Source organism: Suncus etruscus, chromosome 17, assembly GCF_024139225.1.
Source record: "Suncus etruscus isolate mSunEtr1 chromosome 17, mSunEtr1.pri.cur, whole genome shotgun sequence".
Taxonomy (NCBI): Eukaryota; Metazoa; Chordata; class Mammalia; order Eulipotyphla; family Soricidae; genus Suncus; species Suncus etruscus.
Window position 1 is genome coordinate 60,256,350 of NC_064864.1, and position 19,195 is coordinate 60,275,544.

Here is a 19,195-nt window from a genome sequence, read left to right on the forward strand (position 1 = left end):
TCTGGAATCCAGAGAATTGCTTTTGAGCCTGTGGAATCTGCCGTCCCGAATGCCCAGGCTGGGTGGCGCGTGCGGAGTGCGGAGGGGCGGAGTGGCCGGGCCCGAGGGCTTAATTAGGCGCCGGCCTGGGCGCCCGGGCGGGACTCGGTTGGACCGTAGAGCGCGCGGGCTGCCCAAAGGGGTGTGTGTGTGTGTGTTTGCAGTGCAGGCGTCGCCGGCTGGAGCGCTGCAGCCGGGAGAGCCCGCCCAGGCAGGGCCGCGCTCGCCTCCCCGCAACCCCGTGTCCCAGCCCAGACGCTAAGGGTCAGGCCGGGCCGGGGACCATGGCGGCGCCCGGGCCGCGGAGCTGCAGCCTGGCGGGCCTGCTCCCCGCGCAAACCTCGCTGGAGTACGCGCTGCTCGACGCCGTCACGCAGGAGGAGAAGGACCGCCTGGTCTACCAGTACCTGCAGAAGGTGGACGGCTGGGAGCAGGACCTGGCCTTGCCCGAGTTTCCCGAAGGTGAGAGAGAGGGGCTGGCCGTGGGGTGGACCTTCCTGGGCACCTCCCCTTGCCTTGCCTTGCGTTCCCTTCCCTTCCTCTGCTGGCCTAATTGGGGCGCGCTGGCCTGGAGCAACATTCCGAGCCCTGCGGGGTGCGGTGCTTCGGTTCCTGGAATGTTTAGTGACCCATTTGACCGCGCACGCCCTGATCCTTTGGAGTGCGGGGAGCCCCGCAACCTGGTTGCGTGTTTGCATACACTGATCACTTCCTAGATGCTCCCCACGGTCCTCAGACACTTGAGGGAAAAGTCACTGTCACTTGGACTTCCCATTGGGTGCCCATTGGGGTGCCTTTTCTGGTTCCCTTTTTTAAGGCCAGGAGACTGAGTTTCCCCCAAAGGGTTGATTGAGTCCGTGTCCCCAGAGCCCCATTTTGGCCCGTGTCTAGCTCTGCCCCCCTCATCTCTCCATTCCAAGCCATAGGCCAGCCTGTCACTTGGAGATTCTTGATCCTTCTCCAGAGTTGGAACTCCGGGCGCTGTGATGGATTAGAGCACCAGGGAACTGATATTCCCAGTGCTGTTTGTGTCGTTTTGTGAAGCACAACTTGCTGTGATAAACGAGCCCACTTTGCCTTGTTTGGTTGAGACTGGTATCCTTCTGCCCCACGGTGTTGGTTGGCATAGCTCCTGGCGCAGGACATTGGAACCACGTGTATTAGTTGGATGTGGCCAGGCTCAGTGTCTCGAGGGAAGGTGTATCAGAACCTTGCCCCTGACATCAGAACCTGGTGTATCTTTCCAGCCTTTTGCTTCTCCTGACTTGAAAAGGGCTTTTTATCTCTTGTTGTTAATCCTGGGTGGCTTTTGCTATATTGTGGAATTCTTGCAAAAACAATTGGGTGCCTGAGTGAAAGAAACTAAGGACCAAAAAAAAAAAGGTGCTTGAATACTGAAGATATAAGAAACTACACTTACATTTTTAGAAACAAATTTACCAGCTTATGATATAGTGTACAGGGTTTCCTATTTTCTAATTCTATTTGTATTTACAGTGAATGTATTTTATCCCCGGGAGATTTTGAACTTAGTGACCTGTAGAAAGTAAAATAACTCAGTTTTAGTATTTGAGATACTCATATTTTCTGCTAGACCTGATTATTAATGGGGAGAGTGGGGTAAGGAGCAAAACCAAACATACTTGGGATTAAATCTGTTTTCCCATTGGTTAGCTGCATGGTTTTGAGTGAGTTACTTTCCAAACCTTACTTTTCTCAGTTATAAAAAGGAAACAGTATTTATCTTTTAGGGTTAGTATGTTGATATGCAACATTCTTAATAAATGAACTCATTAAGTATTATCAGTTTTTAAAATTGTAACCATAGGGACTGGAGTTATAGTCTAATGGGTAAGATGCTTACCTCTCGTGCAGCCTAACCAAGCTCTATCTTGGTATCCGATATATAGGAGTGATTCCTGAGTTCAGGAATAAGTCTTGAGCACCTCTGGCTGTGGCTCCCAAACCAATAAATACATAAATAAATAAAAGCCATATTATTACTTTAAAATTTACTTTTGTTCTTATTGAACCTGTTAGCACCTAGCACAGTAATTGATTTGTTATTGTGTTTTCTCTGTTAATTCCCCCACTACCCATCAAAGTCACTCTGGACTACTGAATATAAACTTAAACGACTGATTCAGACCTACTTCGCTATTACAAAATATGTGTAAAATAGTTTGAAGTTTAGGGGGAAACAAGGGAGGATACCAGGACCAAACAGATATATGATCACTAATAGTAAGCTAGACAAAGAGGGGATCATCTACTCTAGCAGCCTGGGGGGTGATGGTGGGGGATATGGATTGCAGAATGGGGATGGGGGGAGGACAAATTTGTTGATGGGTATTCCCCTGATTCAATGTTAATATGTACCTAAAATACTACTGTGAAAGATATGTAAGCCATTATGATCAACATAAAAATTAAAAAAATAGTTTGAAGTTTTATATGAGTGCTGGATTTGATGTAAAATTAACCCTTTACTTAAAATTAAAACTCCTTACTCAAAGCCCACTCATAACTTCATTAGGTTGAGTAATTGGCAAAAATCATTTTTAGGGTTTTTTCTTTTAGAATTTTGATTTATTTTGTGTAGCTTTAGTTGCAGTTTTTGCCATTTATTGTTATTTGTTCCAACCAAATTTGTTTTCAGTGTATATAAAGTAATTCCAAATAACTGCTTTAAGACATATTAGTTTTGTAACTGTAGTCACCTGTAAGCAACGAATTCAGTATCTTCATGGTGCTGTACTCCACGCCTCCCCTGCACTTTTACTGAGGAAATAGGACATTGAAGGGAGATCAGAGAACCCCAGAAAGTCAGAGAAAGGAATTATGCATCCCAAGTTGGGATGAGGCAGTAAGAAAAGAATGTGCTGAGGTGCCATACTTCTTTGTGCATCGTGCTAGCTAGGTGGAGGTCTGAGTTTGCTTTTTTGCATGTGGCAAAATTTTTTGATCATTTTGAAGTAGATTTACTAGTTGTTCTAATATTTCGTTTAAGACTATCTTTCCTGGAGTTGGAGAAATAGCATGACAGGAAAGGCACTTACTTGCCTTGCATGTGATTTACCCAGGTTTGATCCCCAGTACTACATAGTGTACTCTTGAGTGATTCCTGAGTACAGAGCCAGGGGTAAGTCTGTTTTTTTTTTTTTGTTTTTTTTTTTCAGGAGTAAGTCTTGAGCACTGCTGGGTGAAGTTCATCCAGAAAAAAGAAAATCTTTGTAATGCAATAGTTAAAATCATAAATTATGATCAAATTAATTATCGCGAAGGTACAGATGAATGAAATTCTCTTTATTATTTATTTTTGTTTTTTGGGCCACACCCAGTGGCACTCAGGGGTTACTCCTGGCTCTGAGCTTAGAAATCATTCCTGACAGGCATGGGGGTCCATATGGGATGCTGGGGATCAAATCCAGATTCTTTCTCCTGGTAGGGCCAACGCCCTAACTCTATCACTCCTGCCCGAGATTCTTTTTTTTTTTTTAAAGGGAACACTAATAATAATGTAGTTCCAGAAAATTAGCTATTTTGCTTAACTTTGCTGTTTAGTTCTTTATCCTTTGAAGTTGACTGAGGCATTTTTTAAATTTCTCGTTGCTCTTTTTTGTGTTTCATTTTGCCATAAAACCTACCCTTATTCAGTGGCCCCTGTACTGAATTGTGTACTTAATAATTTACATTTTCTTTTCTTTTATATTTTGTGTTACTTTATTTTTAATGTATTGCTTCATTTTGTATAATGTCATTTTATTTTTCTTTTGCTTGTAGTTTATTTGTGTGTGTATATATATAATTTGCCCATACCCAGCAGCACTCAGGAGTTACTCCTGGCTCTGTGCTCAGAATCACTCCTGACAGGCTTAGGGGACCATATAGGATGCTGGAGATTGAATCTGGTTTGGCTGTATACAAGGCAAACACCCTACCTGCTGTTCTATCGCTCCAGCCTGCATGTAGATTCTTGCCTGATTTCTGAAAGTTTGGTAAATTTTTCTTCCAATTTCAAAGACTTTTGCTTGGTTTTAGAGTTATTCTTTGCTCTGAGCTCAGAAATTATTCCTGTCAGGGTGCAAAGAACCATATGGGATGCCAGGGATTGAACCCAGGTAGGCCACATGCAAGGCAAGCACCTTTCTGCTCTGGCCCTAAGGAGTATGTCTTAAAAGATCACTTTTCTATTCTTTTCCTCCTGACCTCCTTAGAAATAATGATGGCCAGAGCTGGAGAGATAGCATGGAGGTAAGGCATTTGGCTTGCATGCAGAAGGTCGATGGTTAGAATCCTGGCATCCCATATGGTCCCCCGAGCCTGCCAGGAGCGATTTCTGAGCACAGAGCCAGGAGAAACCCCTGAGTGCTGCTGGGTGTGACACCGCCCCCCCCCCCAAAAAAAAAAGAAAGAAAGAATGATGGCCATATTTTATTAGAAAGTTTTAGATAAATTATTGTTTTTGTCTTTCCTTTAATTGTGAGCATATGTTTTGTACCAATTTCAGGTCTAGAATGGCTGAACACAGAAGAGCCCATTTCTGTCTACAAGGATTTATGTGGAAAAGTGGTCGTGCTCGACTTCTTCACATATTGCTGCATAAACTGTATTCACCTGTTGCCTGATCTCCATGCATTAGAGCAGACTTACTCTGATACAGGTATCTGTCTTTTCTTTGGTTTCCTAACTAACTGCTAATAAGGACAAAAGAAGTGCTCAGAACAAGACTGGCAAGACTTGAATGATTCTCAAATTTCTAATCTATGACTTAAAGACTCCATATACCTTTCATTGAGAAAGTAACTTTAATGCTGATGGTTTGGTTCCTTAAGAACCAACACTCCTGTGTTTCTGGATTTTGCTTTATTTTTGTTGTTTTGGGGTCACAGTTGGCTGTGCTCAGGATTAGCTCCTGGCTTTGTGCTCAGAAATTACTCTTGGCAGTTTTGAGGTTGAAAGGGGGGTCAGCTACATGCAAGGCAGCACTTTATCCACTATAGGATCTTTCCTACCCTCAAAACCAACATTTAGTTCTTCTCTGAGAATAAAGACACATATATTTTATAATCAACTGTTTGTTTCTGGGTTTGAGAGTCATACCCTGTGATGATCAGGGTTTACGCCTAATTCTGTGCTCCAGGATCATTGATCTTGGGGATGCTCTGAGGACCATATGTGGCGATGGGGATAGAACCAGTGGCTCACATGCAAATACTATTACCCTGTTCTCTCTCTCTCTCTCTCTCTCTCTCTCTCTCTCTCTCTCTCTCTCTCTCTCTCTCCCTCCCTCTCTCTCCCTCTCCCCCCCTCTCTCCTCTCTCTCCTTTATGATCAAATTGTTTTATGTGTTCCTGAAGTTAGTTACATTTGTTCATATTAACTACTGTATTTTCCGACGTATAAGACGACTTTTGAAACGAAAAAAAGTCAGCCAAAAATCGGGGTTGTCTTATACACCGAGTATATCCTGAAAAATGTTTCCATATGCCGCTAAATGAAAATCGTCTGGATATTGTCACGAAACGAATTTTCCAACTCCATCCTGCACCAACCACTGCAAGGCTGCTCAGACCGCCTCTCTAACTCAGCCAATCCAAGCAGGCTTTTATGCATGCAAATTATACAATGTTCTGTACCGGAATCTACACTGTAAAAAGCCTGCTCAGATTGGCCAGGGTCAGAGAGGAAGTCTATTACAGTATAACCTTTGAACCTTTGCTTGTTGTGATTGGCTCACTGTGGTACATACAGTTTCAGAACAGGAACATTCTGTCTTATACAGCAAATATAGGCCTAAACTTATGTTTTAACTGTAAAATTAGGGGGACATATTATACGCCCAGTTATCTTATACAGAAAATACGGTATGTCCCTACATGCAGGCCATTTTGTAAGGGCTAAGGAGATATGTGGTAAAGTCAAATTAAAAAAGCATATGAATACTTAACCTGGCAGGGGAGATACCATGATCATGAAGGTGGTTTTCCCAGGGTGAGGCTTATCCATTGCACTCCAGATGTGCTGACCCCTGCGATTTCCCCAAATGTGGGAAACTCGACTGCATAATTTGTGGTAGTGGGGGACTGTATTCGCGCTCTCCCCTGAAAAAGAAAAAAACAAAAGCATATGAAACCTGAGGAAAGTTTCGAGGAAAACATTCCTCGGAAAAGGAATTTGAAAAATTATCATTGTGGCTGAAAGAGGGGTGGGGTGATATAAGAAGGTGAGGAAGTGAGTCAGGGTGGGTCTCTTGAAAGTAACCTGTAGGGATGGATCTTCAAAAGAGTGAAAGGAAGGGATTTTAGGTTTGTGAGGGTTTTGGCCTTCATTGTAAAGGACTTTATATAAAATTCTTTATTTTGGTCTTTGGGCCATACACAGCGGTACTCCGGGGTTACTTCTGGCTCTTCCCTCAGAATTCGCTCCTGGCAGGCTCGGGGGACCATATGAAATGCCAGATATTGAACCTCAGTCCACCCAGGTTGACCCCATGCAGGCAAAAGCCCTACTGCTGTGTTATCGCTTTGACCAAAATTCTATTTTTTTTTTTTTTTTTTTTGGTTTTTGGGCCACACCCGTTTGACGCTCAGGGGTTACTCCTGGCTATTCGCTCAGAAATTGCCCCTGGCTTGGGGGGACCATATGGGACGCCGGGGGATCGAACTGTGGTCCTTCCTTGGCTAGCGCTTGCAAGGCAGACACCTTACCTCTAGCACCACCTTCCTGGCCCCAAAGCTACTTTTTTTTTGGGGGGGGGGCACACCGGGCGTTGCTCAGGGGTTACTCCTGGCTGTCTGCTCAGAAATAGCTCCTGGCAGGCACAGGGGACCATATGGGACACCGGGATTCGAACCAACCACCTTTGGTCCTGGATCGGCTGCTTGCAAGGCAAACGCCGCTGTGCTATCTCTCCGGGCCTGACCAAAATTCTTAATCTTTCTGACTTTTTTCCTTCCACTGAAAATAATGATATTTCAAGTCATTTTTTATTTTTTAATAGAAAGATGAAATAATATTTGTGTTTTAGGAAAACACTGCAGAGGGTCAGAGAAATAGTATAGTGAGTAGGGCCACATGCCATGGCTAATCTGGGATTGATCTCCAGTACCTGATAGGGCCCTCTTAGGCCACCAAGAGTATTCTCTCAGCACATTGCTAGGAGTAAGGTCTGAGCATTATCAAGGGTAAGTCAAGGAGCCAGAGTGGTGGTATAGCAGTAGGGCATTTGCCTTGCATGCAGCTGATCTAGGACAGACCGTGGTTCGATCCCCCCAGTGTCCCATATAGTTCCCCGAGCCAGGAGCAATTTCTCAGCGCACAGCCAGGAGTAGTAACCCCTGAGCATCACCAGTATGGCCTAAAAACCAGAAAACAAACAAAAGGTGACCCAAAAAACAAAGAGAAAAGAAAAAAGCAAAACAAAATACTACAGGGGTCAGAAAGATAGTACAGTGGGTAAGTTGCTTGCATGGGTATGATCCCCAGCTTCTTATACAGTTTCCTGAATACCATCAGGAGTGATTCCTGAGTGTACGGCCAGGAGTAACCCTTGAGCATTGCCCCAAAATAAAAAAAAGTAGGGATATGCACTACAGATTGGGTTAAGAATTCTGGAGTTAGGACCTGGTGGAGGATGGTTCAGTGGTTTGGAGCCTGGCCCTCAAACCACACTGCCAAACCAAGCATTCATGAAGTCTTGATTTTATTCTTGGACCAGACCACCCCTGCTCCCAGGTGACCTTGGTGCCCTCGACCTGAGACCTCAAAAGGGAAACATTTTTTAAATGAGAGTCCTAAATTTACCTATCTTAAAAGATGAAATTTTGGAAGAGATAGTATGCTATATACTATTTTGAGGAAATAGTAAAGCAGGTAGGGCACTTGCCTTTTATGCTGCTAAGCTTGGTTTGATGCCCACCATCCCTTATGGTCCCCAAACACTGCCAGGAACAAATCTGAGTGCAGAGCCAGGAGTAACCCTGAGCATCACCAGGTATGGTTCAAAAGTCAAAAAAACAAAACAAAACAAAACAAAAACCTAAAGATGAAATTTGGTTAATGTTATACCTTAAACTAATTTGTGATTTTTTTTTTTAAGAAAGACTCCTTTAATTGTTTACCATTTTACTGGCTGTGTTTTTAATAGTATATGTGACAGAAAAGAAAAACTATTATCACATTTAGATGTATTAGTGACAGGTAAAATGCTTTGTAAGTGGATTTCAGCATTGTAATTTCTAAGAAACATCACTCTCGGCAGTATGCCACTATTTGAAAATACTGGTAATTTTGAAATAATCAATTTTTTTTTTTTTTTTTTTTTTTTTTTTTTTTTTTTTTTTTTTTTTTTTTTGTTTTTGGGCCACACCCGTTTGACGCTCAGGGGTTACTCCTGGCTATGTGCTCAGAAATCGCCCCTGGCTTGGGGGGACCATATGGGACGCCGGGGGATCGAACCGCGGTCAATTTTTATGTTGCTTGGAAGATTCGTTCAAGTTATGTTCCCCACAGCAGGCATACCCAGGACTGTCACATATAAGTTCAATAAGCTGTCACTAAATTAATTTGCTTTCCCCATGCTCAGTGTCTTGTCTCCTTACTGTTTGACATGTTTCTGAACATACTTCCAGCAATGCAATTTGCATTCTTTAAGTGACTCTTGACAGCCTGTTTAAAATTCTGCGGAATATTCTGCTCCTTTTATCATTGAGTCTGAATTGTTCCCAAAGTGAGGAAGTGCATATTAATTAACTCAGAAACATCCTGGAAGAGACCCACTTTCAAACTCATTCTCTTTTCTCTGCTAAGCAAGTCTTAATGTCAGATTTGTAATGGTGATCAGTAATGTTCTCACATTCAGTAGCAAAAGGGAAATTTAAATGCCAGAGTCTAAAGCAAAAAGTAGCAAGATAATAGTAACAAATGATCTGATAGTCAAAAGTTTGAAAAGAAGGTGGCTGTGTTTGTAGTTTTTATTAATTCATTACATTATTACATTGTGTTCATTTATGTTGATTTAACAGCTATCTTAGTGAATGTTGTTGTTGTTTTTTGGTTTTTGGGCCACACCTGGTGACTATGTTCAGGGGTTACTCCAGACTATGCACTCAAAAATCGCTCCTGGCTTTGGAGACCATATGGGAATCGAATTGCAGTCCATCTTAGATTAGTGCATGGTCCATCCTAGATTAGTGCGTGCAAGGCAAAATGCCCTACCACTTGTTCCATTGCTCTGGCCCCGTGAATTCTTTTTTTCCCCCAGCTGTTATCTTTACCTCTTTTTGCTGTATGTATTCATGGTCTATTTTAATACTCAAATTTTAATTATTTTTAGTTTGGGGATCACATCTGACTATGCTCAGGGCTTCTTCCTGGCTCTGTGCTTAGGGACCACTCCTAATGGGGTTTGGGGGACTATGTGATGCCAAGGATCAGGCCTGGGCAACTGCATACAAAGTAAGCTTTCTGTTGGCAGTACTGTCACTTCTGGCCCATACTCAGATTTTTCTTTCTTTTTTCAAATACTGGTGATACCTGTTTGTTTATTTACTTATGGTTTTGGGGCTATACCCAGCTGCACTCAGGGGTTACACCCAGCTCTGCACTCAGAAATCGTGCCTGGCAGGCTGGGGACCATACGGGATGCCAGGAATTAAACCCGGGTCAGTCCTGGGTTGGCCACATGCAAGGCAAATACCCTACCAATGTGGTATCTCTCTGGCCCCCATACTCAGATTTTTCAAAACCACTTGTTTCAAAAGAAAACCTTCATTAGGAAAACTTGACATATTTTAAAGCTCAGTGAGATATATATTAATGCAAGTTTAAATGAGGCTTTTATCAATGCTCTAATACTACTGGGTTAATGCCAGGATTCCCATTATGTATGATATGCTAGTTTTCTGTTTCATACTTCATTCAAAATGATTGGAATGTAGTATCTCTAATTTATAGTGAAAATAAACAATTCAATGAGTTCTTGTGTAATTGTGCTTTGTGTGAGGGTTTCTAAAGCTCTCCCAGGGTTAGGAATTCATTAGGACTCAAGGGAGAGTTGTCTCAGGATTGGTATGTTCTAGCCAGGGAATACAGGGAAGCCAGAATCAGGCAGGGAGAGACAGCCCAGCTTCTTGGCTCCTACTACAGAAGCAGTTGGTCCACAGCTGCATCATTTCCCCAAAAGGAGGAGAGGTTACCGTCTACACATTTGAATTGGAGTCTTCCAGTTTCCTCATTAGACTCTATGGCCAAGGTTTTGATTGGGGGTATCTGCCTAGCATCAGCAGCCTGGAGCATCACATATGTGGTTTTAGGCAGGGCCCGGCCAGGCACCTCATCTTGTTCAGGAGGGCTGAATGCTGCTAAGTGTCAGGTTCTCCCTTCAAGTCCTCCAGGCACCTGGATCCTAGCACAGTGCTCAGACCTCTGTGTGAATAACTCCACTCCATGTGTTTTATATTTGTTTTGTCAGCATTCTCTGTGTTAGACTGTGTCTTTACTCAGTTTTTATAGCAAACTTGCATTGTGCTTACTGTGGATATGGAGTAGTGACAGTTCTTGAAATGAGAAGGGTTTCCAATTTGCTTCTGGTCTCCAGTTTACTGTTCAGTGATTTTGATCCTTTCATGTCTCTGCTGACCATAGTAAAAAAACCTGAAATTCTCCTAACTTCTTTTCCTTTTCCTAGCTGTCTTTGACTCCTAGCTGACTTCACTTGCTCAGTATCACTGTTCTTTTATAGGCCTGGGTGTGTTCCCTCTGCCCTGAATGACCTTCTCAGGCTTTTCTTGTCCAGAAATGTCATTCCTGACTTTCAGATCTCAAAATGTGTCAGGCTATAGTCTTTAGTAACATCCAAAGCACAAATATTTTCAGTCCTTTCATTTAGCCTGGGATCATATTCTATATTTATATGTAGAATTATAGTATACCAACACCTCACTAGTCTGGATTAGTGACAGAAATACTTGATCAGTTTGCAGAATTTTTTTTTTTAGTTTTTGTGTCACACCCAGCGGTGCTCAGGGTTTACTCCTGGCTGTCTGCTCAGAATAGCTCCTGGCAGGCACGGGGGATCATATGGGACACCGGGATTCGAACCAACCACCTTTGGTCCTGGATCGGCTGCTTGCAAGACAAATGCCGCTGTGCTATCTCTCCGAGCCCAGTTTGCAGAATTTTTAAAATTAGAATTTTCTTATCCTTGAGAGACTTTAGTTACTATTGTTAATCATCATTGTTTATACTCACTTTTCCCACCCAACTTTGGTTCTCAGATTTTACAAAATATTCCTGGGCCTGGAGATAGTACAGTGGTCCCCAGTTCTATCCTTCAGGACTATAAAATCCCCCAAGCATTGCCCAGTGTGTCTCTTGGGGTCCCCAGCACCTGCAGGTGTCACAGAGAGTCCACATCAGCACAGGACCAGAGCAGCAGGCCCCCCCCCCCCAGGCCTTTACATTGAGTAACTGGCAGGATTAGATCAAAATCCAGGTGGGATTCTCCCCCCACCCTGGCTCCTTTCTGCTGAGCACTGCTTAAGAGACCACCCTCCCTGCAAATATAATAAAGTATTTTCACTGGCCTGCTTTAAGCTTCTTTCCCTATGCAAATATTAATAGCTTGAACTAATCAGATCAACAAAACGTACTGATATAGTAATCATGGATGAAATGTGGGCCACGAGAAGAGGCAAGTTATTTATTACAGAAAGCTTGCAGGTGGTTTCCTGGCTTGGGTAATCATGATATCATATGTTGTATAAATATTAATCCAAAATGATTCATGATTTTACATATAATGGTGATACGGCCATTCCTTGACAAGAGTATAGGAAGGGCAGGTTTTCAGGGAAAGACCAGGCCAGGAGTCCAGTTTGGAAAACCTTTAAGACTTGCTATTAATGCTGTGATATATCAAGATATGAATCCTTAATGTGGCTGGCCTGCTGACCCTCTCTGGGGTTTCTCTTCATTCTGTTTAATTGTTAGCATCTGATATCTGAAAGATTTCACAAATCAGTGAGCTTTGTATTAAAAGATTTTATTATGTACAAATCACAAATCTAACAAGCATTGAGTCCTGAAGCTGATTATCCCCTTTAGGAGATGAGTGACCCCAGCCTTGGGTAGAGGCTTCCTTTTATACTATGAAACTGCAATCCCACAATTTTCTTATGCTTTGAACAATAATTGGTTAGATCGATTTGGAGGGTACATTGTTCATATTTTCTTGGGAATTGTCAGACCACCAGTTTTCTTCTGCTTATCTGATACATTGACGCTTTGTTCAAGACATGGTTGGGAAGTTTGAGTGCATGACTGGGAGTAACAGAGAGGTCAGTTCATCCTATCTGCTTGCACAAAACCTCATTCTAAAGAGGGGAGGGTTTCAGGATATTAAAGAGGGTGACTAAGGGATTAACCAGCTGATGTCTTTAAGATGGAAGAATTTATGCTAAGTCTTCATTTGGGGTGGTCTTACAAAATGAGTCTCCTGTTTCTCTGTCACTAACCTTCTCAGTCCCTTATGTCTTGATTATGATGTTCCTTCTCTCTGTGTATTCCCCTTTAAGCCCCTTCCCTGTTCTCTTCTCTTTAACTTCATCTGGTTCAGGTTTCCCCTTCACTTTTTCAAAGTATTTCAAAGTATTGAAAGGGCTATATAGTCCTGACAGTCTTACCTACTTTATGATGTATGCTTTGAGTACTAGAAAATTTATCATTTAAATTTTATCATTACACCAACACATTTACTTGATGTTGGTTTACAAAATCATTCACAATACAATCTTTTCAAGCATTTAGTCCTCTAATACCAATTCCATCACCAGTATGACCCTCTCTTTAATTTTCTCAGTTTCCCATTCCCACTTCCAGGCCTGACTCCTTAGCAGACACAACAAATTTACTTAGTTTTGCTTGTTACAACACAAAGGCAATAGAATTATTAAAAAAAATCAATGAAAGCCGATTTGTGATCGTTATTATACTTTATAGTGGTGTTACTAAAGTCATTGTCTGAGGTTTTACAGGGCCGGTTGTTGCTGGTTGAGCTTTCTCTGTTACTGTTTTCACTCATTAAACTTGGTGGACTGCTACACAACTTTGCTATCAAATTTGCAGTAAACCCACTGGGCTGTTGATACTATTACTTTTGGAGGTGTCCAGGATTTATGGAGCTAGGATGATTGGGTGTCTTGGCAGTTTGATAAGGTTCATTTGTGAAGCTGCATTGTTTCTATGTTGGAGGGTTTAAGGGCAGTTATGGCTCACCTTTTTGAGCCCAAGTGCCCAAACTGCCACACAAAACCAAAGAATTTCCTCAAAGTGCCAGCATGTTCTCCCAATGGCCAGTCCAGCCCTGTTGCCAGGTGAGCTGCAAAGCAGACACTGGCACTCTCGCCTCCAGCCGTGCCGCATATCTTAATTGCAGACCTTCCCACGTGCCACAGCTTCGCCATCACTGGTATAGGGTGTAGCTTCGGGCTGCTGTGTCTTCAGGCAGAAGACACCCCTTATTCCAAGAAGGCCCCACAGTTTGGATTGGCCTGCCAGGGAGAGCAGTGGCATCATTCTCTTTCAAAGATGCATTGTAAGGCTGGGCCATTTTTTTTCCAGGAGATGCCAGGTGTTTGGAGATAGTAAACCAAAAGTTACTGGGTTCTTCTAGTTCCTCATAATTAAAAACCAGCTAAAGGCAATTCTATCTCCCCTCATAAGCTTTTGTTCACTCATTTGTTTCGGGGTGTATTTTTTAGGTAATCCCCATTTTTTTTTCTCTTTTATCTGTTTTAATCTGAACCATGTAGAAAGGTATTTTCACTCCTCTCTCTGGAACCTTGAAGTGGTCCTAGATTCTAAGTCCTGTAGCAATCAGAACAGGATGGGTTTTTATCTTTCTTTAATTTCCCTTGTTTTCTTTTTTTCTCCTCTCAAAAGATAACAAACTTTAATTTCTATGCACTTTACTTTTCTTAAAAGAACGATTTATCTTGGTAGTCACTCCTTGTCAATTCATAAAGAATTTCTGATTGCTTTTAATAACTGCATGAAAATACTGTGTGTGAGAGAAGGGGAAAAATAGAGAGGCTTAATTATTTTCTCCTGTATATTGTTCTGTCAGATTGTCCTAATATTTCTGTTACAGGCAATAACTAATCTTGTAGATACCTATTTTTTGTTACAGTAGCACATAGTCTTAGTAAATGTTTGAATAGGTTCGCTGGGTCAGAGATAAAAGTAGTTGTTGTTTTGTAGCATGTTTCCAAGTTCCACCCCAGGAGGGCTGCCAAGTGGCATCTGACTAGCAGGCTGCACTGAGCCTTTTTCCTTGAGGCTGCTCCCATAAAATTGGTGCTTTTAAATTCTCACCAATGGAAACAGATAAACTAGAGAAATAAACTTAAAGTGCCCAAGAAAGAGACATACAAGGTCAGAGGACTGGAGATCCAATTGAACTGCTGTGGTCTTTGCACCTATAGGCAGTTTCCTTTTGTGCTATCTTAGTGTTTCACAGGGATCCATAATAATTCAGAGCAGGCCAGGGATTAATATTGAAAGCAATCCCACCTTAACTACATTGGCAGAATATAAAGCCAACACCTATAGGCCACAGAATAATATAAAGTCATCTAGTCTTATGAAAGTAGAGAGAATGCCAGTAGATGGGAAGTATAGAAAGGGCCAGAAAAAAGGGAGCCACATGGACCACACTGGTTCCCAGAGCCTGGGTGTGCGACCATCACCCAGTGACACAGTTGCTAACCATACATCTCTAGGGATGCATCTCTCATCTTTTAAGGGATATGTGTGCCAAGGCTATCCTGCAGAAGTTTAATGATGCCATTGAAAAATGATAGCCAGAGCAGAGAGATAGTGCAGGGCTGGGGGTGGGGGTCTCATTGTATGCAGCAGACTCCAGTTTAAGCACTGCTTATGACCCCTTGAATACAGAGCCAGGAGTAATAGAAAGTATATGCATTCGTCTCTGCCCCAATTTCTGCTGTCATGTCCTAAATGGTAAGAGTGCTCAGTTTGCAAACTTCTTTCCAGACTGCCCCTCTGAATTTTGGGGGTGATAGCCAGAGTGTTTTTTTTTTTTTTTTCTGTGATTGGAAGCTTGGATTCTGCAGCCCCAGAGCCTGGTCTTCAGAGAGGACACAAGGCTGTTTGTGCATGGTAAGGGTGTGGAAATCCCCATGGCAGGGCAGGGGCTTTAGAAGGCTGCCACACTGGAGAGTGTGTGGAGGTGCTGGGAGAAGCCCACTGGGCAAGCAGAGGAAGCCCCCTTTCCACCTGCCTTGTCCTCTGCAGCTCTTCCCTTGATGTCCTTACCCCGTGTCCTCTTAGAGCAAACCACTCATGTTCAGTGGCAGTAGGAGGCTTGTGGGAAGCTCCAACTTGGACAGAAGTTTTGGGTAAGCTTAGGAGCTAAAGTGGGGGAGTTTTATCAGCTCAACTCAAAGGTTTGCTTCATTTTGGTGGCATTTCTTTCTGGTACTAGATCTGCTTAACTTATCCTGTGAGCAGTAAGTAATTTTGAATTGTGTTCTAGACTTGAACTGTCACAGCATGGGTTCTGTAGTAGATACACCAGGGTCTAGGAAATCTGCTGGTAGCTTTGTTTTAGTACATAGTTGTTCTGCCCCCAAGGATCCCCCCCAACATTTCATCTCAGTCTTCTTTTGAGTTCCCTCCTTCATTTATCACAGTAATTCCTTTGTTTGTTCTTGAGGCATTTACTGGACATGTCTGAGTCTGTCACACACAATGTGTGGTGTAGCTGTGTCACTGAGGTGTGTGTTTCCCTACTGGGGCATCATCTTCTCTTTCTTCCCTTTAGGGTTTTCCCATGCTTTTGCTTCTCCGTTTGCTGTGTTCATCGAGCCAAAAAAAGGCAGGAACATTTCTGTTGGACTCTCACCTCTTGTGCTCCAAATAGGAACACACAGTTGCTCGTGTGTGTGTGTGTGTGTGTGTGTGTGTGTGTGTGTGTGTAGGGAACAGTTGCGTGTGTGTGTGTGTGTGTGTGTGTGCGCACGCGTGTGTGCTCCAAATAGGGAACAGTTTCTCGTGTGTGTGTGTGTGTGTGTGTGTGTGTGTGTGTGTGTGTGATTATACTGGTTTATATAATTTTGGATGAGTGTTGAAAAGGTCATGGTCTTAGTGATTTCCCCCCACTCTGACTCTTGCCTATATTGTTCTATATTAACTTCTTGACACACTTTAAAATATGTTTTGATTTTAGTTTTTATTTCTCAGTGCTCCTGCCAGCTACAGTAAGAGTTATTGTAAGAACTACAAAAGAGAATTCTAGATAAATTAAGAAGGCCTTTTATTCTAGGAGATGATTATATTCTTACATCCTTAAATTTAGTTACTGTGTTAGGTCAGGTAAGGGTAAAACGATGATGTGACATTGAATCCCACCAAAAGCAGTTTCTGCATCTCATTCTGAGTACAAAGCAGATGGGAAAATGCGACAGCATTTCAGCAGGTTCCTAAGGTGCATTTTGGAGTTTTATCTAGAAAAAAGGACAGAAAAGAGTTTAATCCTAAAATAGCTGCATGCTTTTCATCATGTTCAATTAGATGTAGTCTAATGATTAGTCTAACCAAGATTTTCATGAGATTTATATATTTACATTTTAAATTGTGTTTGAAAGTTCTAATTTAGTTCCACGCTTTTGTATCACTGGACTGTTTATATCACTGGGCAGTGGATATTATTCAAACCTTAGTACTTCGCAATGTCTAACTTCCGAATTCCCCCCCTTTAGATGGTCTTCTGATCATTGGCGTCCACTCAGCGAAGTTTCCAAATGAGAAGGTCCTGGAGAACATCAAGAGCGCAGTTCTTCGCTACGACATCACACACCCTGTGGTCAATGATGCGGATGCCACCCTCTGGCAAGAGCTCGAAGTGTCCTGCTGGCCAACTCTGGTCATTCTTGGACCCCGTGGGAACATGTTATTTTCTTTAGTTGGAGAAGGGCACAAAGACAAATTACTCTTATATACTTCAACTGCTTTAAAGTATTACAAAGACCGGGGACAGGTCAGAGATCATAAAATCGGAATAAAACTGTACAAAGATTCTTTGCCACCGTCACCCCTGTTGTTTCCTGGCAAAGTGACTGTAGATCCTGTTTCTAATAGACTGGTCATAGCAGACACCGGGCATCATAGAATTTTGGTGGTCTGGAAGAATGGACAAATTCAGTACAGCATTGGAGGTAACATTTGTTTCTCGGTATGAGATATAATATGTCTGATACTAAAAGTGCAGTTCAAGGAAATAGATTATAATTGAAATGATTGTTGATCTTTAATGTTATCAAATTATTATTTGTTAATGTATGTTTTTTATTTGGGGGGGCACACCATGCAACACTCAGGCATTATTCCTGACACTGCTCAGAAATCACCCCTGGCAAGCTCTGGGGACCATATGGGATGCTGGGGATTGAACCTGGGTTGGCACATGCAAGGCAAATGCCCTACCTGCTGTGCTATTGCTCTTGTCCCTGTTTTTAATTTTTTTTAATATAGGGGTTTGGGATTAATATCTTTGCACTATTTATTCTCCCCCTCAAAAAAATACCTAAAATAGGACATCTTAAAATTGTAAATTTTTGATGTATAGTTCATAAATTACATATAATTTGTATGTAAATTATAGTTGTTTATTCAATCTTGGGTTATTTGTTTTAAAAAAACTACTGTACTTACAACATATTCATATAAAATGTACAATGTCCCACTGTCTATACAAAATATAGACAGATCTTTTTGAAGACCAGGACATTGTCCTGGAAAAGTACAGTTTAGATGACATAAAAACAAATGACCTATGATCTGCTCATTCTTTTACTTTCCTTCTGTGAGGGTTTGAGGATTTGGTTTGGCAAATGAGCCACAGTGCCACAGACATGTGTTCCCTTAGATTCTGAAAGTGCTGCTTTCTGGATCCTGGGGGAGATCAGGGCTTAGAAGGTGGCTCCAAAGCACCAAGCTTCTGCCTGGAGCCACCTCATGCCACAAGGCAGTCCTGACAACCCTATGGAATTATGTCCCCTGCAAGGGGAAAAAGAGAAGCAAAATGACTGTCCTTCTGCATTGGTTTCTTTTGGGTAGAACATAAAAATGTAGCTTATTTTTTCCTATCTCTCTGGTCTTATTGCCATAATAAAACCTATGAAGTGCGCTTTTGTTTATCCTGCTTGTTCACTGAACGCACATCTGAATTAGTCAAAGAGCAAAGTTAATTTATCTCGACAGTTCTTCATTAGTAACCCATGCTGCCATGGTAAATAATGCAGGGATAGCTGCATTCTTAATGCAAATAAATTAATCATATTCCACAGCCCTGGTGCTATCCTCAATGTGCCAAGATATTTTCTTTGCTCTTGAATTTTTTTATCATTCCTGAGTATTGTTTTGTTATAGTATATGTATATGTGCTTGTTTTGTTTTGGCTACTTGGTATTTGGGTTAGAATAGAGAGATCTGAGAGCTTATGAAGTTGAATTTAAATGGTTAGATATTTTAATATTTAAATATTCACTCTGGATATTATGTGAATAGAATTTTTTTTTTTTTTGGGCCACACCCTGTGACGCTCAGGGGTTACTCCTGGCTATGCGCTCAGAAGTTGCTCCTGGCTTCTTGGGGGACCATATGGGACGCCGGGGGATCGAACCGCGGTCCATCCTAGGCTAGCGCAGGCAAGGCAGGCACCTTACCTCCAGCGCCACCGCCCGGCCCCCGTGAATAGAATTTTTTTAATAAAGTACTCACTCTGTTAATATTCTGTTCAACCAGCAGCAAATTACCCTGGCAAATACATTTCTTAATCCTTTTATCTCATGACATACTTCCTAGTCATCCTACAATTTAAACAATTATTTCTGTGGCTCCATACACTCATGAGACCGCTGTAGTGTGGTTTAGCAGATTTCTGGTGGGGCTGTGGCTGTTCTTCAGGTGTGCTGCTGTGCACCTCTCATGGATCTGCTGGAAAGAATTAGAATTTCCAATGCACTGGGTTTTCCAATGGGAAATGACCCCACTCTTCCTTTAAGGGAACGTTGTCACCAACACTAATAGAAATAGGATAAGAAAAATAAAAGAAGTGCATGGATCACTGGCA

The 19,195-nt window shown here is 42.2% G+C and overlaps 1 protein-coding gene and 1 non-coding gene across 2 annotated transcripts in view; both read left to right on the forward strand.

Moving 5' to 3' along the window:
* The first annotated feature begins 323 nt into the window (after positions 1–323).
* The window catches only part of NHLRC2 (NHL repeat containing 2), a 58,882-nt gene continuing 40,010 nt past the window's right edge, over positions 324–19,195 (forward strand). Inside the window, exons 1-3 of the mRNA XM_049764442.1 lie at positions 324–501; positions 4,550–4,702; positions 16,824–17,279. Of these exons, the coding sequence (XP_049620399.1) occupies positions 324–501; positions 4,550–4,702; positions 16,824–17,279 (787 nt within the window). The remainder of the gene's footprint in view (positions 502–4,549; positions 4,703–16,823; positions 17,280–19,195) is intronic.
* LOC125995508 (U1 spliceosomal RNA) lies at positions 5,982–6,146 on the forward strand. The gene has a single exon (XR_007491017.1). It is a non-coding gene; the product is annotated as a U1 spliceosomal RNA (small nuclear RNA).